This window comes from Dasypus novemcinctus, chromosome 23 (genome assembly GCF_030445035.2).
Source record: "Dasypus novemcinctus isolate mDasNov1 chromosome 23, mDasNov1.1.hap2, whole genome shotgun sequence".
Lineage (NCBI taxonomy): Eukaryota > Metazoa > Chordata > Mammalia > Cingulata > Dasypodidae > Dasypus > Dasypus novemcinctus.
This window is the reverse complement of record NC_080695.1, coordinates 23,206,797-23,231,995: the sequence shown is the minus strand read 5'-3', so window position 1 is coordinate 23,231,995 and position 25,199 is coordinate 23,206,797. Positions and strand designations below refer to the sequence as shown.

General features: G+C 42.6%; 1 protein-coding gene across 2 annotated transcripts in view; it reads right to left on the bottom strand.

The window, feature by feature from the left end:
- GALNT17 (polypeptide N-acetylgalactosaminyltransferase 17) overlaps window positions 1-25,199 on the bottom strand; it is a 447,808-nt gene that overhangs the window by 181,664 nt on the left and 240,945 nt on the right. For both annotated transcript variants that reach the window (XM_004460693.5, XM_071211180.1), the window contains exon 5: window positions 22,609-22,806. In XM_004460693.5, the coding sequence (XP_004460750.1) occupies window positions 22,609-22,806 (198 nt within the window). The remainder of the gene's footprint in view (window positions 1-22,608; window positions 22,807-25,199) is intronic.

Sequence of the window (25,199 nt, the reverse complement as noted above, 5' to 3'; positions counted from 1 at the left end):
TGCTGATACAAAGTACCAGAAATCTGTTGGTATTTATCAAGGGTATCTATTTGGGGTAAAAGCTTACAGTTTCAAGGCCCTGAATTTTCCAACTCAAGGTACTGTAAGTGGTATTTTCTTACCCAAAGTCATTTGCCAAGTGTTGATGCAAGACGGCAGGTGATATCTGTGAGGGTTCAGCCTTCCTCTTTCCTCTGAAGGCTCCGTGGGCCCAGCTTCTTTCATTCTCAGCTGTAGGCTGGCAAAGGGCTCTGCTACTCTGTTCTCTTAAGCTGCAAATTATCAGGCGAATGGCTCCTCTCTCTTCCGGGGCCACAAGATCCTCTTCTGTGTCTATGCAGCACCCTTCCTCTTTTCTCACATATCTGCCTCTGTCTCCTTGGTTGAACGCCCTTTTATATAGCCCACCAAGGGGGTGGGGACTCAAACTGAGTCACCCTAATCTTAACATAATTGAATTAAAGGCATCTCAGCTGACTCTAATACAATCAAAGGGTATCACACCCAGAGGAACAGACCAGTTTATAAACATAATCAAAATCTTTTTTGGAATTAACAAAATATCAAACTGCTACAATACACATGCACTTTTGTTTGAGTTTTGCACTGGGGTTCTCCAGAGAAACAGAATTCGCTGCATGTATATTAAGAGATTTTTAATAGGAATTGGCTCACATGATCTTGGGAAATAGCAAAATGAATTCCACAGGGAAGGCCGCAAGTTGGAAACAAGGTGAAGTTCAATAACCAGGAGAAGCCGGAAGTTGGAGATTCCAATAAAAGTGACCCTGAATTCCCCAGGAGAAGTTGGCTGGCTGATGTAGAGATGGAAATTCTTCCTGACTGCTGTAATCCTTCAGTTCTCACTTTAAGGTCTCCAACGATTGGATTAGGGGACGCCTCTCCTTGCTAAAGGCAATCTCCTTTGTTGATTGTAGATATAATCAGCCATAGCTACAAACAACTAACTAATGATTTAAATCCATCTATGAAATACTCTTATAATAACAATAAGGTCACTGCTTGCTTGACCAAACAACTGGACACCATAACCTAGCCAAGTTGACACATGAAGTGGAAATTCTGGGTGTGGGTATATTCACCTTTTGTAAATATTGCCGACAAGTTTCCACAGTGGTTGTATCAATTTGCATCCTCAACATCTTGCCAGCACTAGGAAATGTTGAGGATTTTTTTGGTTTTATTTTTATTTTGTAGCCATTTTGGGGGAATATTTCATTGTGGTTTTAATTTGCGTTTTTCTGATGATTAATGAAGTTGAGTAACTTTTCATGTATTTATTGCTCATCAGAGTACCCTCTAAGGGAAGAGCCTATTCAAATTTCTTGACCATTTTTCTTCCTCTTAGGTTGTATTTTCTTTATTGATTTGTAGAGGGCGTTCATAGATTCTGGGTGAGTCTTTTGTCAGATATAGTTATTACAAATATCTTCTCTACTCCATGGCTTGTCTTTTCACTTTATTAATGGTGTCTTCCAATGAAGAGACGTTCTTAATTTTAATATAAGTCAATTTTGCCATCTTTTGCCCTATGATTAGTGTTTCTGTGTCCCATTAAGAAATCTTTGCCTACCTGAATATCACCAAGATACACACCGTGTATTCTTCTAGAAGCTTTATTATTTTATTTTTACATTTAGGTCTATTATCCCTTTGGAATTGATTTGTTTGCTATGATGTAGGGGGTTCATGACACACACATATATATATATATCTCCAAATGATCTGGCACCATTTATTGAAAAAGTTGTTCTACCATATTTGTATGTGTCTTTTTCTGAACTCCATATTCTAGTCCATTGGTCTACTTGTCTATCTCTATTGCAGTGCTACACTTTCTTCACTAATCTTCCTTTATATTAAATTTTGAAATTTGTAATGGAAATACTCCAGCTTTATTCCTATTTTCCCTGATTGTTTTAGCTATCTGGACTCTTTGTATTCTATTACTTAATAACCAGTTCCACAATTCTACAACACACACACATACACAAACGTGCACTAATCTGAGATTCTGACTGGGACTACATTAAATTTATAGACTACTTGGGGAACATATGACATTGTTACACTATTGAGTCTTTTAATCCATGAACAGACATATAGTTTTAATTTCTCTCAAAAATATTTTGTGGTGTGGGCAGGGGTTCTGAACATTTTTGTTAGATCTATTTCTAGACTTTTTACACTATTTTAAGTGGTGTTGGTTTTTAAATTTCATTTTCTGGTTATTTTTGCTGATATACAGATATGATACTAAATGTTGTATCCAGTGACCTTGCTAGATTTATTTAATTCGAAGTCTTTGTATATTGTTGGATTTTCTATATATACAAGTATGTCATCCACAAATATTTACAATTTTATTTCTTCTTTTCTAATTCTTATACCTTTCATAATTTTTCCTTGCTCTTTTGTATTAGTCAGGATTATTTTACATTATGATTCTCTAGGAAGGAGTGGCCCTGTACTTTGGTGTGCATTGATCACTGTAGTCTAAAGAGACACTCAACCAACCTGAGTTTGGTTTTCACTTTTCATAAGACTTAGTCTACTATCCATTCCTTCTAAAGTCCTTCTCAGACCTGGACACCCTTAGCAGGACCTGAAATCCAATTTTTGTTTCTCCAGCATTGCAAGACTGCCCAAAACTCTGCTCTGCTTTTTATTTGTTTTCTACTTGGTTTCTTGACCTCTTGGCCTGCTACAATTCAGCTGGTAAATGTTTTAAGGGGAAAGCCAATGCTGAATATTGGGCTCACTTTTCTCAAGCTCCTTTCTCAAGGGATCCTGTCCCCTCAAATACTGGTTGCTTTGATAGTCCCATTTTCCAAAGGGTATTCGCCACAGCCTCAAAGTTCTGCTGGTTTCTCTCCCTCTTAAGAGCTGCCCTTGGTCCAGCTTCTCTGTATCTCACCCCTCTGCCAAGACTCAACACATCTCTGAGAAGATAAATACATGCAAGAATATGTCAATGAGCTTCCCTCTTCTCTAGGGTCTGGTTCTCAAGTCCTTCCTGCCTCAGCACTTCTCTGAGGCCTTGATGCCTTTAACAGATTTAAAAAGAAACGATTTATCCAGTTTTCATAGTTGTTGGGATGAAAACATTATTATAGCAATAAGCTAGTCTATCAAATTGAAAATGGAATTCCAGTTATTTTTTAATATGTAATGTGATAGTTTTCCTACATACAAATAAATTCTTAATATATAAAAGTTATCTCAAAACAGTAAGAAAAGAAATATACCAAAAGAAGAATGGAGAAAGAATATAAACAGCATCAGAAAAGAAGAACTAGAAGTGACTGATATTCATCATATACATACTTTGCCTGTAATAGGTAAATACTGGAAGCAATACAAATGTTCAACAACAGGAGACTGTTAATTCACTAATAATGTGTTCATTCCATGGGACACCAAACAAGCATTAAAAGTTATCATGTTGACCTATATTTATTGATATGGATAATGTTCTCAAAATTTTATTAACTGAAAAGAGCTGGTAACAAAGAGTATGTCTGGTATGATCTAATATTTATAAGGAAGATAACAGATGATAGACAGATAGATAGATGGATCTGAACTTCTAGGCAAATATGGTAGATTGATAACATCCATTTACTTCTACCTCCTCCCAAAAGTCCACTAAAATTGCAGTAAAGGTTTTTGTTTCTGGGTTTTTTGTATGTTTGCTTGTTTGCAAAAATTAAAAGCAAATAAGAGTAAGACAAACTTTAACAAAACTTGGAATCTAAAAATCAGAGATATGATTGATATAACTGACTTTCAAGAACTGAGAATGCTAAATCTTAATCTGACAGTGAGAAAAGCCAACAAGTAGTCCAGCCATAAGACCCCTCAAAGCTCAGAAATGGCTCAAGTTGATGCAAGAGATACTTCAGGGGGGTAGGTAAAAGGGAGGATAAAAAAGTAGTATTGCTTGAAAACCTTTTAAAGAAAGATCTTTTCATGACACCTTTCCCATCTGGGTTTCAGCCTTCTTCCCTGCAATGGTGGAAGACAGACTGTTCTCCAGAAGGGTAGATTTGAGGAGAGGGGCACTGCTTGTAAAAGAAGGAGATGGAGCCAACATTCACACAGTACTGAATGCAGCTGTCTCCTCAAAAAAGCCCTCAGGTTGCCAAGGCAGGAGGCTGGAGGATCCTGCTCTGGCAAATCTGAGGAGCCTAAGAAGAAAAACCTAAAGATACAGACATTGGGATTCCCAAGGAACTGGCAGCTAGATACTGTGAAGCCCATAACTGACAAGACCCCGACAGGCTCAGAGAATCCAATCAGCTATTTAGTTCTTTCTGATCAAGTATCACTGGCATCATGGAACATAAAGACAAAACTAATAAACAAACAAACAAAAAACTCAGAGATAACAGATTCTACATAGGGGAGAGAAAACTCAAAAAATAGCAATAATATCTTCGGAGAACCTGGAGAAGACATTGCATTCATAAAACAAGCATGAGGTGTTGTAACAAAAGAACAGCTAAAGAACCAGAAAAAACCCTTGAAAGTTAAAAACACAAAAACAGGTTTTATTAGAAAATACAATTAAGGAAATCTCCCCCCAAAATACAACCAAATGACAAAAGATAAAAAACAAGATGGTAAAGTTAAAAAAATGAGAGAACTAGTCCAGGAGTTTCCATACATAAATAAAAGGAGTTCCAAAAATGAACAGTGTACACCCCCCCACACACACAATAAAAAGAAGGAAATCAACAATGAACATGAGTCTCCAACAGTAAGCAATAGCAAGGCTCTGCATAATGGATAAACTTTAATCTATCCCAAAGCACATCACTGTGAAATTTCGGATTACCTGGGATAAAAAGATTTCTACAGAGATAAAGAAAAGGCACACTCAAAGAACCAGGAATCAGAATGGCTTGGACTTCCTAAGAGCTGTGTTGGAAGATAGAACACGATGGAACACGGCCTTCAGATTTTGACAGAATTGAGTTCAAAGATGAAGACAAAATTCAGATATTTTTAGCCATGCAAGGACTGAAGATTTTCCTTAGTAGATGCATTACTAAAACAAGGGAGGAAGCCAAGAAAGAGGAAGACAGAGGATCCGGGACACAGAGACTCAACACAGGAGCAAGATGACAGGAATCCCAAGAAGGTTGACATGGAGCAGTTGGTCCCTATGCTACTGGACCAGACCACTCTGGGAGAATTTTCTCCACAAAGATGAACCAGATAGGATACCTAATGTGGGGAAGCAGACGTGGCTCAACTGATAGAGCGTCTTTCTATCATAAGGAGGGTCCAGGGTTCAATTCCCCGGGCCTCCTGACCCGTGTGGTAAGCTGGCCCATGTGCAGTACTGCCATGCACAAGGAGTGCTGTGCCTCACGTGCAAGGTGTGCACCCCACAAGGAGAGCCACCCCATGTGAAAAAAGCACAGCCTACCCAGGAGTGGCAACGCACACACGGACAGCTGATGCAGCAAGATGATGCAACAAAAAACAGACACAGACTTCTGGTGCCGCTGACAAGAATATAAGCAGACACAGGAGAACACAGAGTGAATGGACACAGAGAACAGACCATGGGGGGAAAGGGGAAATAAATAAATAAAATAAATCTTAAAAAAAAAAAAAAAAAAGAAGAAGACCTAATGTGATTGAAAGGATGGAGAGGGAGTTCAGACAAGGGGCAGAAGGTCTGGGGTTGAATTAGAGAAAAAGATACAGCAAACAAAGTAAACAAATCACAAAAAGGCAATGTTTAAGTTCAAAAAGAGCAAAAAAGTTGTGCAGGAAAAGGAAAATAATCAAAGTGTGTATACACACACACATATGGATCAGCTGTAGTTACAACAAAGTAATATTTTTAAAGGATCTAAAAAAAATTACAATAGGACTATAATAGAGGATGGGGAAGGAATGAGAAATACGTGCATATGTGGCAGGGATGGGCGTGGATGAGGGTAAAAGAATTAATTCCTTGTCTCCCACAGTAGGAAGTCAAGAAATATGCCTAAATCTCAAAAACCAAGAAGTAGGAATATAGATACATTATTTAGAGATACAGAGGTTAAAAAAAAAAAAGGTTCATTTATAAGAGAGGAGAGTGGTGCCTCTAGAGAGTAGGTGGAGCTTATGGAATATATATTTGACTTTTTAAACATGTGCATATATAATTTTCATAAAACTAAAAAATAATTTAAAAGATGTAAGTGCCTCATGAAATATTGAGTGGTTATTACTGAGTAGTGCAGGCTATAAGTGATTATCTAATGTGTCCTTGCATGTTTAAAACTTTTGCAATGAATATTAATACTTCCCTAATAAAAAAGTATCTTTCCAATGTAATTGCGGAAGTGTCTGGTCTCCTGGCCACTGCTGTTCTTCTTCTCTACTGGGCTGGAAGACAACATCTGGATTAGAAACAGGACAGAAAATCATTGCTATTCCTTCCCCACCTGAACGCCTGTGGACCAATTACAGAGCCCTCATTTCATGGCTGTCAGCCTCCACTCCTCCCTCCTCATATTCTTCAGGATTTGTAGTCTCTGCAAGTTCAAGTTCCTTCAAGCAAATATTACAGTTGCACAGAGATGACTATAAGATTTAGGGCATTTTTTTTTTTCCTGCACTGTTAGTGCTAAGAGAACACTAAAGGGTCTGGTGGAGGGGAGAGGGGGGGTGGGGTTGAATGGGACCTCACATATATATTTTTAATGTAATATTATTACAAAGTCAATAAAAAATAAAAAAATTTAAAAAAAAAAAAAAAAAAGACACAGAATAAAAAAAAAAAAAAAAAAAAAAGGGTCTGGTGGAGGAGGGTGTGATGTCCTGGTCACACAACAGTTACAAACACTCAGACCACCAGCCCTTACCACTTCAAGGGCTGGGAATAAATTCAAGGAGGTAGGTACATGAAGGCCTGGGCTTGAAAAGGTCAAGGGAGCCATTTGAAGGGAAAGAAAGGCCTGTACTAAGCGTAGAGGCTGACTGAGGAAGTTCCATTAGGCAAAAGACATTTACAGTTCCAGCAACTGGCAAACACAACTCCGCTGACCTGGGCACAAAAAATCCAAAGTGAGCTGGGGCAAGGGATTCCTCCACACCAATGAAGGAGCAGGATTCGGAAATGCTGATTCCAGGGAGAACAGAGCAACAATTTCCAGGTAGCTGGGTCCCAAGCTGGCAACTGGTGGAATCTAAGCCTTGGGGCACACAGGTGCAGTGGAAGGTTTAGCCTTGGAAAGTCCTCATTATGAGAACGAAGGCCTGTGGGAGTGGCAGGGGGCAAGTGAAAAGAAGGAGATCTGGAAAAGACAGAGAAGTCCTGGTGTCAGGTGTAAAGAGGAAAGCCCCACGTGACTCAAGGTTCAAGGCTGAGTACTGCTTCTTGGCTCAGAATGAGGGGGCTGGGACTGCTTCTGGGTCCCCCTCAGAAGTTGTATCGGGCCTGCTGTGGGACTGAGCCTGCAGATGAGCAGGTGGTGGTGGTCTCATACTAATTAGGGAAAGAACAAGCTGGAGATTTGAGGGCAGGCCTGACAAAAGACAGCAGTCCTCACTGCTTTGTCCACTTGTATTTAAAACCTGGAATTGAGGAACAGCCTGGAGAGCAAATATCCTTCCAAAATCCCCCTCTCTTCAACTGAGAAAGCAAAGGCCATGCAATGGAGGTGATAGTTTGAGCAGTGTGCATGTGCTTTTTCTCTTTGGGGCTTGCTTTAAGTTGCAAGTCAGGCAACTGCTGTGAGTTTTCTAAATTCCTTTACTCCTCCTTTAAGAGATGATGAGCTAAGCTTACAGGGATTAGATCATGGGCTCTTCCAATATGTTGAGAAAACCTTCTGATTCATCATTAAAGATGAACACCGAGGTTGGCGTTTAGAAAAATGAAGAAGCACTCTATAGGAAAACCCAGTTTTCCAGTCCAAGATTCCATGGGAGAGAAAGAAAGCAAGAAAGGAGATGTGTGCCCTGCTTCAGCCCAGAGAAAGAGAGAGAGAGAAAGAGAGAGGGAGAAAGAGAGAGAAAGAGGTGTTAGGTAATGAGATTGGTACAGAGGGCAGAGGTGGGCTTTTGCCTCCATTCCCATGGGGGACTCTGGAAGGAGCCTGCCTCACAGGTGCCCTGATACCCACCCAGGGCCCACCCATCTGTGCCCAACATGATGGCAACATGGGGCTGTGATGGCAGAAGCCACTTGCTTTAGCCCTTCTGCCCAATTCCATGATGGGGGAGGCTGAATTGCAGGCCAGAGAAGCAGCTGAGGGTTAGGATGTGTGGGGAAATATAGCAGAAGCTCAGGCAACTAGAGTCAAGGGGAACTAAGTCAGATGAGACTTGACTAAGAGTGCCAGCAGGGCAAGCATCAAAGGAAGGAGAGGACCTGCCACACAAATACCCATAGCAACAAGGAAGTATGAATCCCATGGGTTCCCACATCCCTGGAAGCCAAGATAGAGGAGCTGGGAAAGGGTGTAAGGCAAAGAACTGAGAAAAATGAGAGACAGAACATTTCCAAAGGAAAAATTTTAATTCACAAACTGGACTAAGTTTAACTAGGATTGGAGATGATGTTGACCTCCAAAGTGAAATGCTAGAACTTGCCCTGAGCCATCCTCAGAGCCCATCCATCCAAATAAAACTTCAGAAACTTCAGATTTGGTTATAAGACTCAAATGGCTCACCTCCATGAAACCTGCTGCAGCCATCACTTAAACCAGTCATAAATTCAGTGTTAATAAAAGACACTCAAGGAACACTCCTCTCCTTTTCCTTTAAGTTACACTTCTTAGGAGCCTGGGGCTCTATTGAACTTCACGCACAGAAGTCAAACTCCAAAATACTGACTTGGGCATCCCATGAAGTCCAAAAAAGGGCTTTCTGTGCAGGTTTGCTTTAGCAACCTTCACATGCAGCCTGTTCTCAAAAGGCTTTTGAAGGGACCACTGCTCTATCAAGCACTGCTGGGAGTTATGTTGTTCACAACAGTTGAGCAAGCTTGTCACAACCTCTTTGCTACTATAAGGGTGTACTACCAGAATGATCTTATAACACAAGAGCTTAGACTTCTAGGAGAAAATGAAGTCCATTGCCCCTGACTGCTTGTGTGCCTGGTGGCAGAAGCTGTTTTGAAAGTAGTGTTAGCAGCAAAAAGAGAGAAGACTATGACCTAAAACTCCAAATAAATATTGCAGAGTGTCAGCTCAGATTTCCCTACTTGGGGAAAGTCTGGGTAAAACTCCTGCAGCATTAAACACTGTTGGGTCAAGAGGATGAAAAATACCTCGATGTCCTATAAATTAACAGCAAATGGTCATGTGTGATGCTGGACTATTGAAGGCTCATTATTTGGCAGAGTGGGACACATAAAGGCTTGGCTGTCACTGCTTCTAATGAAACTCCCGAGCACTAAAATAAAGTTCCACTTGCTTTCTCTCCAATCCAAGAGGAGCGAAATGGTCCTCTGTTCTTGTACTTCCATAAAGGAAAGGTGAAAGTGGACAGTACTACCAGACTCCAAACCTGGTCTCAAACTTAATAAATGGTGTGCAACTGGTAAGCTCTGATAAGAACTAACCAGTCTGGGAGTATGAAAACTCTGGCAAATGCTACAGGAGAGTTGGAGAAACAGATAAGGCTACTTGATTTTGAGAACAACTTATCTGTGCCTTAGCCATCTCATCTGAAGGACCCCTAAAACAAGCCAAGAAATAATAATTCATTGAGGACCAAATGGACCAGGAGACAAGAAAAGAGCTCTAAACTGTATTGTAAAGAAACTTATCAGAGCCAGAGGGGAAGAAATGAAGAAAGGATGTTTCTGCTCTGAACCCGATTGAAGAATTTTCTTTTTGAGAGTGGAGTAGAAGAATAATAGGAAGGGACAGAAGGAGGAGGAAAGAAAAAGAATGTGGGTGAGTTCAGAGGTTGGAATCTTCTAGATTCATCTAAGGAAGAGGAGAGGGGTGGCAGTGGTGGTTAAAGCTACCAAAATTAATAGCTGGAGCCTGCCCCTACCCCCGCCCCCAAAGGTCAATTTTCAGCTCTAACTGAAGAAGAATCTGAGGTCCACTGCTGCCCAATCTGTCAGATCAATTTGATAAAATTAATGGCACTGCTGCTTCCCTATTTATGTCCAGAAATAACTCAGGGACTGGGTATTTAACTCAAAGGCAAGGCCTATTTCATTTTTTATAATCTTAAGTTTAAAATGAAACTTGTCTGTTTTTTGGCAACTTACAACACTAAAGTTCTTTGTAGGGGAGGAAAACCTTTCCAGAACTACTCAGATGAATCTGCTTGCTGCTGTGAGCTGTCACAATACATGTTGGCTGATGGAGGCAGGTCTCTCTGCTTGTCAGGGTGGAGAACATGTACCCTACAAATTCTACTCTTGCTCGAGGGCATGGCCCAGGAATTTTTGCTTTCAAAAGGAAAGTACCTAGTAGCAATATCTGTGTGTCATGCAAAAAGAGATATTGATCTACCCAGGCTGGTGTTGAAGGTACATGGGTGATGTGAAGAAAAATAATTTATTTCAATTCAAAGTAGCATGCTCACCATTATGTAAGTCTACTTTCAATTTAGAAGGAACTGACTTGGAGCTTGGGGGCCTCTTATTTTACTGGTCAAATCCTCTGTCATTAAAAATGTCCCTTCTTTATCGCCCAGGATCCTGTACCATATGTGAGGAGGCATAGTCCAATGGTAAGGTTATTTGTCATCATCACAGTTGATTGAACTGGATCAGATAAGAAAAGAAAGGTTGTGGGATCCCTGTAGCGAGAAGCAAATCTTGCCATTATAGCACACAGAAGAGCAATCATCATCATTACTAGCATTTTTAGAGCATTTAGTGTGTGCCATACACTCTTTTAAGTACTTCACATGTATTAACTCATTTACATTTAAATGTATTATCTCATTTAGTCCACACAACAATCCTGTAAAAATAGATACTATTATTATCCCAGTTTACAGATGGAGAACTGAGGCACAGAGGTTAAATAACTAGACCAAGTTCTCACTAAATGGGTCTATGGAGAACATCTAGTCCAAAGCTTCATCTTACAGGGAAGTAAACTAAGGTTCAAAGCTAGTGTTTGAATCTGGCCTATAAAACAGGTCTTGGGAACCTAATCGATGTTCTTTTCATCATATCATGCTGCCAACATGTGGGGTCATTTAAGAATGACAGGCTCTCAGCTCTTTGAGCACCATGAACTGCTGTACACGGCAGACAAAAAGAGCAGTGGCATCCTCTATTTCCTCATGGCTACTTTGCCAGGAAGTGAACAAGTTGAGGATGATGCTCCTTTAAAGTCCTGGTAAACGCTGATTGTTTTAGGTACTTCTTTTCAGCTATCTGGCCAAATAGCAAATGCTTTAAAGAAACAAATATATCTTCCATTAGACAATCTTCCAGAAAGGCACACACTTGTTTTTTGCTTCTCCAACAATAGTTTTCATTTGCCAAGTTCCCATTTTGGGTCTCAAAAATGAGTAAGCAAGGATAAATATGAAGAGGACTGAAATAAAGGAAAGTATCCTCACTGCTTAGAACAAAGGTTTAGAAGAGAAAGGAACTGATAAATAATCATTAATCAAACGGGTGAATGAACACAGTATCACAGAGCCAATCCCTGTCCCTGACATGTTATAAGGATGCTTCTTCCAGGGTAGTAGGAAACTCCACCTGTGGTGATTTAACCAACACCCCAACACCCTCTCAAGCTGGACTCTTCCTCCAAGCTTGTCCCTTGAAGAAAGCAAGTAGAGTTTTGTGGAGTTTGTTTCATTTTGTTTTAACATTTTAACTGTAAAGTGCCCCATGGCTTAATTCTGCAGTAGAAGCCTATTAACTGAACTATTTGATTATCGACAACAATTCATGCCATGACTTCCAAGTTCACAATTAGTGCTTTTCTTCTAAGGGACCAAAAGCTTTGTCATGGAAGTTATCCACTACAGGAACAAAACACCTTGAAATGTTGGTTAAGTTTTAATGGATAAGAAAATTGAAAACCTGTTAATGCAGAGAGTGAGTAATCCACCGAGGGACACAAACCCTGATGGTGGCAAAACTCAATAGGTGATTCCTCTGTTACTGGAAGACTGGGAAGGCAGGAAAAGAAGGTGCAGAATGTTAAACTGTTCCATTATGATTTTTCTCTTCCTGAACTTAACAGGTTTCAGTTGACACCTGAGTTAGATTCTCTTCCTGACTTCTTTCCTAGATCCAAGGGAAAGTTCTAACCAGAGTGGTCTTGGCCCGTCTTCGTCCTCAGCATGCTGCACTTGCCCAGCGCCATTTACAAAGCCATGGAGGTGTCCACTATCTGTTCGGCTGGCTCTCTGTGGTTCTCTAGTTTCAGAATCCCTGCTCAGGACGCTGGAATTTGATCCCAGCTCGACTGCCTGGTGTATTCTGTGCTGCCTTGCCACTTCTCACAAAAGGGACTCCAGGCAGAATCCTTGGATTGGCTTGGAATAAACACTCCAGACCATTCTAAATCAAGAATTAATACCCAACTATATTTATCTTGTTGCGAGCTTGGCTCACTGCCATCTGCTGATAGCCATCAGCTCTGTCATCATCCCAATAAGCTTCCTTTTTTAAAAATAACATCTTTCTTGAGATAGCAAGCACGTATCAAAAATTCATCTACTTAATGTGTACAATTCAGGATTTTTAGTATATTCACAGAGCTGTGCAACCATTACAATAATAAATCTTAGAACATTTTCATCACCATACAACAAACCCATACTCATTAAGGGTCACTCTCCTTCCCTTCTGTTTGGCTTCTAGGCCCCTGAGAGATCATCTCTGAGCCCTTGGAATATCCTCTTGATCAAAGTGTCTTAATATACCTGGGGCTTTGGGCCATGCCAGGTAGTTTATACTAAAATGTTATTTGTGGTGAACACCGGTTTTTGTTCATCTGGGACCCTGGACCATGCCTTATTATTCTGACCTCCGGGGGTGAGGTGGGGTGGAGGTGGTGCTGGAGACTGAGTAGTTAAGGTTAATCATACTGGTAATTCATACCTACACGACTAACCCCAATAAAAGTCCGGGACACCAAGGTTTGGGGGACACCAAGGCAATGCACCATACGTTTTGCTACATAATGTTGCTGGGAGAATTAAATGCTGCCTGTACAATTTCACTGGGAGAGGATGATTGGAAGCTCACTCCTGTTTTCTCCTGGATTCTGCCCTATGCGTCTTCTTATTTTGTTGATTTTTCATTTGCAACCTTCTGCTGTAACAAATCGTAACCATGATTATAAACACCTCCTCTGAGTTCTGTGAGCCTTTCTAGCCCATCAAACCTGAGGGTGGTCTGGGGGACCTCAACACACTCATTTCACCACTATCCCTCTAAAAGTGTTGTCCTACACACACTCTGCCAGTGCAAATCCCCTTCAACCTGCAAGGTTTCAGCACGTCACGGCTTTTCCAGGAAAGGCAGCACAGCATGATGGGAAAGAACACAGACTCTGGTCCCCAGTAAGTTTGAATCCCATCTCCACCACCTTCTACATTCGACCTTGGGGTAAAGTACTTGACCTCCTTGTGCCTCAGCAGTTCCACCTGTCCAAAGGGGATGATAATAACCGTACTTCTCTCAAAGGACTATTATGAGGAGTAAATGGATAAATATTTGTAAAGCACAAGAACAATGCCTGCCTGGCACACAGAAAATTCCAATGTTCATTAAGGTTGTTGTAAGCTTTCCCATTCAATCCATTCACTGAATTCCCTCCCTCCATTCCCTCCCTCCATGAACTCACACTTACTTGTGCTGAAGGACTGTCCTGTGCACTTGGGCCTTGCTTCTCCAAACAGCCCATGAACTCCTTCAAGACAAGTGGAGCATGTAATTTATCCACATTGTCCAAGTGCTAACCCCTGGACTGACTGCACAATTTGTTCCTAAAATACATTTGCTGATGCATAGGGAAGACTGTTACAAAGTCTAAAAAAATCTGATCCTTCACTTAAAGCTTTCCTCCTTTGTAAACCAGTCATAGTTCTTCAGGGAGGAAAAAAACATCCTTCTCTTTTTGTATACACACACAGAATTTGAGATGGCAGCAACTGTGCATATCCAGAGCAGCCCTTTCCACTGAATGACTCCAACAGCTCCTGTACCTTATAATTTATTATCAAATTATATGTTGGATTAAGGATTGCTAATTGTTAATCATCACCTCTAATTAGTTATTAATGAGTAATGTCCCTAATTACAGGGCCACCTAAGGCAGAGCAGGGAGGCACCGCTGGTGGCTTGCAGGAGATGCCTGACTCAGCGTTCAGCCAGTGCCCTCAAAGCAATGTGCTGTAAAATGTCTCATCTCTGACCCCTCAGACCTGCCCTCTCATGGTAAAAGTCATGGTATTTTATAGCTGGAAAGAACTGTGCAGATCAACACTTTCCAAGCTGTGAGCTACAAACCTCTGAGGCCTGCTGGGTTAAGCTAGAGTTTGATGAATCCGTGGGTGTATCGAACCCAGCCTAGCACTGCCTTCAGGCTGAAGAGATGAAGTTCCTCATTCTTATCTTTGCTACTGTTCTTCACATGGGTACATACTGTTAAGAATAACACAATTTAAGTTTATATAAAAGTACAAGTGAATTCACAGTTGTTCTTTGCCAACAAATTCTCATGGAATATTTGTTGAATACTCCTGGGCCCTCAAAACCATCCTCAATTTCCTTTTTGGTGTTCTTGGTCAGCTCACCTGTACTAGTCAGCCAAAGGGGTGCTGATGCAAAGTACCAGCACTCTGTTGGCTTTTATAACGGGTATTTATTTGGCCTAAGAGCTTACAGTTACAAGGCTCTAAAGAGTACAACTCAAGGTTACTTTTCTCCCCCAAAGTCTGCTCCCACATGTTGAAGCAAGATGGCAGGCAATGTCTGTGAAGGTTCAGCCTTCCTCTCTCTCTTAAGGCTCCATGGACCCAGCTTCTTCCGATCTCAGCTGTATCCTGGGGCTCACCTTTCTTTCCAGGCCTTCTTCGCTGCTCAGAGCTCTGGTCTCTTCAGCTGCAAACTATCACATAAAAGGTCCAACTCTCTCAGGGGCCCCAGGATCAAATTCTCTCCTCGGCCAGGTCTATGGAGCTCTCTCTCTCTATTCCCATGCATCTTCTTTGTCTTTTTCTGTGTGAGTGTCCATTTATAAAGCCCAAAAAGGGGGCAAGGGCTCAACCCTGAGTCTCCCTAATGACGTGGCCAAATCAAAAGCCTAATCTTGATTTAATCAAGTACATAAAAGCTTTGAATTTAATACAATCAAAGGGTATACCCAGAGGAACAGACCAGTTTACAAACATAATCTGTATCTTTTTTTTGGAATTCATATATAACGTCAAACTGCCACATCACCATTGCCAATTCTTCGGCAATTATTCCAGACCTTTATCACTTTTCTGTAGCCTCCCTATCCAAGGTCTAACTTCTCACTCTTTGCAAATGAGCTTGCCTCCTAATTCACAAGGACAATGTAGGTAAGAGCATGAGCTCTTTCTGCTCTCCAAGGCCAAACTCCTATTTGTGTTCTTGGCCCCACTCCCCGCTCCCTTTCAGGGTCCTTCTTCCCAATCGGACCTTCTCACTCTCCTTACTCCATCCCCTCAGCTGTATTTGCTGTGTTAGAATGGGACTCTTCATGGCCCTGTTCTGGCTAAGGCTTTCAGACAATAGATGTGATATTCCAAAGAGATCATGTGAAAAGTTCAAAGGAGGTAGGCAAAAAATGATTAGCTGATGAATGGGGCTGAGCAAGGCGAGTTGGGGAGAGGAATGTGTTAGAGCACTTACTCTGGAGAGAGCAGGGCACTGGATTCCATGCCCTAGGAGGAGGCATGGCTCCTACCATCTAACACAAAGAATGGTTTTCCTGGTAGTGGGAAACACTCTTTCTGGTTCCTTACTTGTATTTAGGAAGGGAAAAGCCACCTGTGGAGCAGAAGGGAGCCCTGTATCTGTGAAGTCACTTCTTCCCTCCTATGGTGGGACAATGGTATGTGAGTCAGCGGACCAGATAGGAACCCACAGAAGGATGCTATCCTGAGACCCCTTAAAAAGGAATGAAGTTCTGGTCCATGCTACAACATGGTTGAGCCTTGGAAGCAATATACATAAAAGAAACCAGACACAGAAAGCCATGGATTGTAGGATTCCACGTATCTGAACTGCCAAGAATAGGCAAATCCATAGAGATAGCACACAGACTAGTGGCTGCCTAGGGTTGGGGAAGGGAGTGGGGGGAGAGTGGCTACTATTGGTTATGGGGTTTCCATTTGGGATGATGCAAAAGTTCTGGAACTACAGAGTGTTAATAGTTGTTCAACATTTTCACTGCAGTAAATTCCACTGAATTGTACCCTTTCAAAAGATGAAAATGGCAAATTTTATGGCATGTGTATTTTAGTCTACACACACAGAAAAACACCATCAACAAAACAAAAAAAGGGGATGCTGGAGATGATGGCCTGCCAGATCCAGGAGACCCTAGCAGTAAAGGATCTGGGGTGGGTACAAGGCAGAAGCTGAGGGAGCACTGAAAGAGGCCATCTGGAGGGCAGCCACTGCCTCCATCCAAAGAGTAGCAGAGAGATTCAGATCCCCTCACCTCACACTAAGGAATCAGCAAAAACCACCCATGTGCCCCAGTTTTAGCTGCCTGCTGCCCCAGAGAGCACAAAGTTGACCTAAGAAAATACCAATCAAACAAGAACCCTCCTACCCCCTTCTACTCCTTCCCCTCACCCCCCCCCCCCCTTGGACTCAGGTAGGGTCAAATACTACACCTGCTGAGGAAAAGGTGAGTGAGGGGCACAAAGAATAAGGAAGGCACCCACTCTCCCACCGCAAATGGTCCACAAGTAGCAGGCTATGGCTACTATAGCAGGCTACAGGACAAGAGATTTTAATTTCAGTTAAGTTCCATTTTTCATTATTCCTCAAGACTGGACAATTTTAATAACGGAATTGAGGTGAACTTGTGACTTTCAGTGACCCTAGGACTTCTATTACCCAAGAGTGATAAGAAACATCCTGGGATCTGCTGGCATTTTCATCCAATGCCAAAGGAAGGACTCACTACACTGAACAAGTTAAGTGGGATACTAGGAAACCAACACTTTAGGAGCCTTGGTGAATACAGCCCCATTAATTCTGTTTGTTCATTATGCTAAAGGTATATACTCAGTGTTTTCCATTCTTATAAAAAAAAAGTCACCTAATTTTATATCTTCCTTCCCAAGTTTCTGCTCTTCTCCCCCTCCCAAGACCCCAACAAACATCTCAGACGTGTAATCTCCACTCATTTCCCCCATTTCTTTGTGCCCCATTCTTTTGTCCACCCACCATCATCTAGTTTCTAAGCCAAGTAGGAATATCTGACAGTGGTTCTTAATATAAGCTCTATGGATCCTCAGGAGATTGGCTTCAAGGCATCCACAAATCTCATGAAATTACACGGCAAGTTCTGCTGCAGATACATATAAAGGGGAAAAAGGACTTATGAATTTAATCCAATAACTGAAGAGGTCCTTGACTGCCAAAAGTTTAAAGCCACTGGTCTAATGACAGATTGCTGATGTCACATTGGAGATAATGTCTCTGTGGACAAAGAACAGAACTCAAGACAGAGATTTGAAACCTTCATGTCTACAGGTGAGAGTTGGGTCAACCCAGAGGGCTGTGGACATCCAGAGGGAGGGGGATCTCTAGAGGCTTATTTTCAGCTCCAGGAAGACTGACCATGCTTATCCTCTGGCTTGGGGAGTCACTTTCTCCATTGCACCCAGCCCCACAATAAGGCCACATACTCCAAGTGCCATAATTGCCAGATGAGAAGTATGGACTAAAGCAATCCTGGGAATGACAGAGGTTTCCAAGGGTGTGAGTGTAGAACAATGACCAAATTCTGGTGGTCCAGGTGGTCAAAACCACTCTAGAAACAAGTTGTTTGGCCTTTGTAGTTTTAAAGAAGAGGAATGTACTACTAACACTTAAAACTCAGGAGATTTCACCGAAGGATCTAGATTTGTAGCTTCTCTTAAAAACCTAAGCACCTGACAAGGATAGGCCTAGAATTCCCCCAGTACCTGTCTCACGGGGCAGGTAGCAGTGACTTCTTTGCAAAGAGCCACCAAGCCAAGATGCCTGACACTTGGTCCCTGCCCACTCTCTATACCCCTCACTCTGGAATAGACAAAGGAGAGCAGAGGACAGAAACCTTAAAAACAGCTATACCATGCAGGAAAAAAAGAAAGAAGCAGGAAAAGAATGAAAACAGATGGGATAGACATTGTCTTAATGCAACACACTCTGTATTACTTCACCTACCAGAAAGTCTCAGTATCTAAAGATTCAAACAACCTATTGCTTTGTGGATTATGAACAAGTCCTCCTCATCCCTTCCTCTACCTGACTAAAATCTCAACTATTTAAATATTCTCATTCAACTGAGGGAGTGCTGAGTTTCCATTCCAGGGAACTATGGTGTACTCCCCAATGGAGAGGCAACAATCTCTCAAATGCAAAGGCAAAGACCAGGGAAGAAGCATGGTCCAGTAATGGGCCCTTGATACTGATGACTATGCTTAGGAGCCTGTGTGCCTTGAAATTTCAACTAGGCCTAGAGCTGTAGGGTGCCAAAGAGTTACCTTCTGAGAGCCTCCATGTTGCTCAAGTGTGCCACTTTCTAAGCCAAACTCAGCATGTAAATGCATTACCTTCCCCCCCAGCGTGAGACATGACTTCTGGGGATGAGCCCCCCTGGTGCCAAGGGATTTCTACCAAGCACCAGCTGTGACACAACTAGAAAAAGATACAGAACAGAAGGGGGAAATGGTAAAGATAAATGAATATATATGGCTAAGAGACTTCAAAGTGAGTCGGGAGGTCATCAGAGGGGTTGCGCTTACACACATCTCAGCAGGATCTCAGACAGACAAAGTAGATACGACCCCAAGTAGTAGTGCTCCTGAGGGTTAGAGACACACCAGGTCCTACAGTCATGACATATGGCGCTGGAGTTCAGTGTCATGCCAGTAGGGCCTACTTAATGGAATTTGTGCTCCTGAGTATGATGGAATTGGACTCAGATGTGACCTTTCTACACATGCCTCTTCTGTCACTCTTACTGAACCTGTGGTTGGTGCTGGCCTTGGTGTATGCTCAGGAGACTTGAATCTCTGGACTGACTGTGTACCAGCTGGGCCCCAAGCCTCAGCGGAGTTGCAGCACCTATTCTCCGGTGCGTTGGACTTGCCCATGTCGGCTAACAGGGAGGTAGGGATAGTCAACCACCACACGAGGGAACCGAGAAAGTCAACAATGCAAGTAGGAGCATTCCATCTATTAGCCATGTGGGATCTAAGCCCCCTCTTGAATTAGAGGCAGAATGGGCATTGCCATCCCAGGGTCCTCAGGATGGAAGAATAAAATATGGGTTAGAGTGGATTACTGGTATTCAACTTTAGAATTATTGTGACTCTAGCAATGAAAGAAACTGTATCACTGATGTGGAGACAGTAGCTACGGGAGTTGCTGAGGGCAGGGAGAGGGAGATGGGAGCATTTTCAGGACTTGGAGTTGTCCTGAATGATATTGCAGGAACAGATGCAGGACATCATATATCCTGCCATGGCCCACTGAATGGACTGGGAGAGAATGTAAACTACAGTATGGACTATAATCCATGCTGTGTAGCAGTGCTCTAAGATGTGTTCATCAAATGCAATGAATGTGTCACACTGATGAAAGAATTTGTTGATGTGGGAGGTGTGGGGGTATATGGGATCCTCTTATATTTTTAATGTAACATTTTGCATGATCTATGTATCTTTAAAAAAATTTTTAATCTTTTAAAAAAATATATATTGTCATTACAGCAGGAGGTGACAGGGAACCACAGAGTCCTATGATTTAAGAAACCATATTGTACCTGCTAAATAATATCAGTGGCTCCATAAAAAATCCTGCATGCAATTAAATATCTCCATCAGCTATTAACAAATTAAGCATTTTATAAGTTACGATACATTAAGAAGAGATCATTGGTATTTGATTCTATTTTGTACATCAGAGGTGCATGTAATATTAGTGACTTGTGATCACAACTCGTGTTTTTCTGTGTTTTTTAAAAGTGCCTATTAATCATCTGTTAATGTTACAGTAACTCATTAAATACAAGCTTATTTTTCTCATAGTGCCTTACATATGTGCAGAGAGAACCACTGCACATGTTTTCTAGGCATCCCAAAGCACTGTACCGTATCCACCCCTTTCCCTCTGTCACTGACACTTCTTCACCTCATTTTGTTATGTAAAGGCTGGAGGTCAGCCACTCTTTGTGTCAGGGATTGTTGGAACACTTTGCGGGAAGTAGCATGTGGCCAAAAACAGGAAATTACTGTCAGTCCATAATTTGAGCTTCATCCCTTCAGGTTCAGAAGGCCAATGGGGTCTTTGAGCACTCCCCATCAGAGCTGAAACACCCCTGAAGGTTATACTTCGGTTATCATTTGTTAGGGATTGAATCATTAGCCCACCCCCCAAAAAAGATAGGTTCCAGTCTTAACTTCTGGTCTGGAGAATGTGATCCTATTTGGAAATAGGATCTTTGAAGATGTTATTAGTTAGATGAGGCCAAACTGGATTAAGATGAGGCCACACTAATATGACCAGTGTTGTTACAGGGGGAGGAAATTTGGACACACACAGAGAAAGAAGACAGCTATGGGATGGAGGCAGAGATTGACTTATGCCACCAGCCAAGGAAGACCAGGGACTGCCAGGAACCACTGCCAGAACCCTACAGGCATCAGAGGAAGTATGGTTCTGACTTCATTCATACTTCTGGCCTCCAGAGCTGTAAGACAAATTTCTGTTGCCTTAACCCACTCATTTGTGGCACTGTGTTGTGGCAGCCCTAGCAAATTAAGACAACGCCTTAGTGATGGGTCTACATTATGATTTACAAAGCACCAAGGGCCTGGGCATGCAGCACTGCACAACCAACGGACATCCAGGTTGGATGGGGAACTGAACCCACAGGAGAAGGCTCTGGCTGAGGGAGTCCCAGGGCCCAAAGATAACTTTCCCTTATTTCACAAGTCTGCCTATGTGTGGCTCTATGCTAGTTATTTTGATTTCAAATTGAGCCAGAAAATTAGAGAACATGGGGCAGAGGGTCTGTTTTTCTCCTCTAAGTCACACTCTTGTCAAAAATTTGTAAATGGAGAAAGAACTTCATGGCTACCTGGAAAGAACCCTCACTCCCATTCCACAATTCCTGCTTGCTTGTACCCCTTTGTGCAGCAATCAATCACTCTCCTAAAAGTAGGCAAAAGTAAGAAGGCTTCCCCTACTTTTCACTTAAGAAAGAACCGTGACAATTTTCAGCATAATTTGGCCCTTGAGAAGTACTCCCGGAAAACTCTGTTGATCTGTAACTCAGTTATCAGTCATCTTAATTGAAAGAGAAAGCATCTGTTGAATAATGCCCCTCCCCAAAAGATGTCCATAACCTAATCTCTGGAACCTGTGAATGTTAACTTATATTGGAAAAGGGACTTTGAGGATATGCTTAAGTTAAGGGTCCTGAGATGGGGAGATTATTCTGCATTATCCAGGTGGACCCTAAAACAATTACTAGGGTCGTTATGAATGGGAGGCAAGAAGGTCAAAGGAGGAAGACAGTCATGGGACGAAGGATGCAGGGAGAGGAAAGATGCTGGGATGTGGTCACCAGCCAAGGAATGCAGGAGGCATCTAGAAGCTGGAAAAGGCAAGGAAACATAAGACTCCCTGGAGCGTCCCGGAGGAACCAGCCCCGTGACACCTTGCTTTTAGCTCCAGAAGGCTCATTTCAGACTTCCGACCTCCAGAACAGCAGAAGAATAAATCTGTGTTGTTTTAAGCCACTAACTTTGTGATAATTTGTTACAGCACCCATAGGAAATTAGTACAGCATCAAAATCAACCCACTTAATCCCAACATCCTTTATATATGAACTTTCCTCCTGGAATGCCAGAGATATTGATATTCTTGCCCTAAGAGGCAGATGGCTGGGACCTGAGACAAGCAGCCATGTGGGCCACTGACACAGTGGCCCTCAGGTTACCCTCAGGCTGTGACACAAATATTGCCCTTTCCCATGTATCGCTGTATCAGGAGAAAGGGTGGACTGCTGTAGAATCATCCAAGGTTCACGTGTGAAATAGCCCCAGCAACTGATATCTTCTCAACCAGTTACTCAAAACCTCTTGAACCCAGTTCGTCATATAAAAGGAAGACTTAAAAAGGATGAACATAATTATAAAATTTAAACTTTCAGTATTGCTCTTTGAAAAGCTGCACCTGAACACTTAAACTAAAGGAGCAAAATGCAGTATATCAAGGAAACTCTGATCATAAGATACCCACAGTTCCTAAAGGTGCTGCTTCACACCGCTGTCCCCCCACCAATGCAGCCTCTCCATGCACCCCCACGAGTTGCTCCTCTTAATCCTGGAGTTTGGGGATCAACTAACTTCCAGAATTGCTTGTCACAGACCTGATGGGGAGAGAAGGGTCTCCGGCATCCCACCAGTCTTTTGGGGGGCTGATGTACATGCACCACAGCTCCCAGCTGTACCCGTGGGCCGAGTTCTCATAGCGCTGCACCTCAAAGTTGTCTTGTTTGATGTTGTCGATGGAAGGCAGGATCACGCGCTTCCGGTTTTCCTGGATTCGGGACAGAACTGGCTCAGCCCTGAAATACACAGAGGTCAAAATCAAATCTCTCTCCAGAGGTATGCCCACATCGTCAACTTGCACAGACCCCGAGACCACAGAGAATGAATAGAAGCAACTCAGCTGAAGGTCGGGCTTTGGGCAGGCTGGAACTCATGTGGAAACTGAGGCCCTATGGAGCTGAGCCACCTGCCCACGTTGGACCACTCAACTTAAAACGTGTGCAGTAAAACACAGCAACACAGGGCGCAGCCGGGAAGTTGGAATCACCCAGCAGTGCCTACTACGGCATGAGAAGCCGGGAGCCAGAATTCCCAACAAGGGATCCCTTCCCATAGAAAGTGCCAAGCCAAAGTAAAAGCCAAAGCAAGGCAGGGATTCTTGGTACGATTTGCTTTGCTTGACGCTTTCCCAGTGCTTTCAGATTCCCCTGGGGCAATGATGGTTGTTTTTTTCCTGCTGGCTGTGAAGTCCCATTCCCAAAATAGGCCACTTCTGCCCTGCAAGGCCTGGTTTTAATAAGCATTTCACTCATTTCTTTGTGTGTGTGTTACTGTTTCTGTTGTTTTAATTGATTATTTAATTGATTTCTTAAAAGGGATCTAATTAAATTGGTTAGCAATGGAAGGCTGGGGAACAAATTACATGCAAAGGCAGGCAGAATCCTGCCTCCCAGCAAGTTGCCACGCCACTGCAGGTCTGGGGTGGGGGTGGGGGGCCTCTGATTGGGGGACCAGGTGCAGTCCAGATCACTTCAGAGAAAGCAGATGGTCAGGTATAGGAAGGAATCATTTCCCATATTCTAGAAGGAAAAGATTGCTCTCCTAAGCCAGGTTATTAATCTCCCCGCTTAGAACAGAGTGCCTGCTTTGGAAAAGAGTCAAGTGAAAATACCATTCCTCTGCAATATTTGGAAGAATAATGAGAACGTTTGGCCTACAAACCATTTCTTTTCATTTGCAGCTATTGAATTACCTGTTGGCACATCTCATCCTTCTATTTAAAACGAGCAATAAAATATACCCTGGGCCATTTACCGCCTCCAATACTTTTGCACACACTGTATAGGCTGAAACCAAATTGGACTGATTTTTTACAGCTTCCTACACATGCTTTTGAGCTTCGAGGTCCCCCCACCCCTCACCCACCCCAGCGTTCTCTCGTGCTGTTCTCCTCTGGGGTTGCCCTTTTGTCGTTTGTGGAAAGCCTAGCCCTCTCTAGAGGCATGGCTGGAATGCTACCTCTTTCCAGAAGGCTTCCCTAATTTCCCCCAGAAGGAAGGCTCTCCCTCTCTAAACTCTCAGGCTCTTTTCTCCACATTATTCAGGTCACATTAAACTAATGCTGCTTGTGCTAATCTTTGACCATACCTTATTCTTCCTTAGGAGCTCGTAAGAGCTGATCTTTATTGAAGACTTACTACATGCTAGGTACCATCCTAAACTTTTTAAGCACTGACTGCTATAATCCTTACAACAATCCTCTGATTATAAAATCACCATTTTATAAAAGAGGAAACTGAGACCCAGGCAGGTTAAGAACTTACCCCAGGCCTCCACCAGCTGGCGCCAGAACCAGGTTTCTGGCCCAGATATTCTGGCTTCAGGACTAAGCCCTGAGCTCCGATGCCTCCTTGAAGGGCCTCAGCTTCTCTCCAGGACTGGCCTGGTGCCATATATACAGAAGGCACTTTCACCACATGTAGTGAAAGCAGTTCTGAACACGGAGGCAGAAGACTGCTGCTGAAGCTAAGGAGTTTGATCTTACTGTCTATGCTACAACATGTAACTGGTCCCAATTATTTGCTCCCCCCCTGGGGACAATTATCATGTGTAGAGGACCCCCACCAGCCTCCAATTAATGGAAGGCTTGGATGTGAGACTTGCTTTGGCCAAAGGAACAAGAGCAGAAGCAACACATTCCACTGTACACATCTGAGCAGGGTCTTTCATAGCCATTGCAAGGTTCAGCCCTTGTTCTTCTTCCTGAGCCACAAAAAGGATATGACTTAGCCAGAAGTGTTCCTTGAATACCAAAAGGAAGAGGATATATCAAGCTGAGTCAGAAAGAGACAACCCACAGTTGTCATGCCACATGGACAAGATAAATCTTTGTTGTCGTAAGTCACTGAGATTGGGGCTTTTTTTTTTTTTCACCACACTATAACAAGGTAAAAGGTAAGACACAATACCTATCCAGCAATGAGGAAGCACAAAAGGGTTTTAATCCAGAGGGGAGATGCATGCCACTCTAAGCGCAATGTGGAAGATGAGTCTGAGATCATTCAGAATTAGACTATGGGCTACTTGAGGGCAGATACCAACTCTTACCAGAACTTGAACCAACTGTCCCAGTTTTCCCAGGACTTGTTCCAGTTTTGCCACTAAAGTCCTGCATTTTGGGAAACCCCCT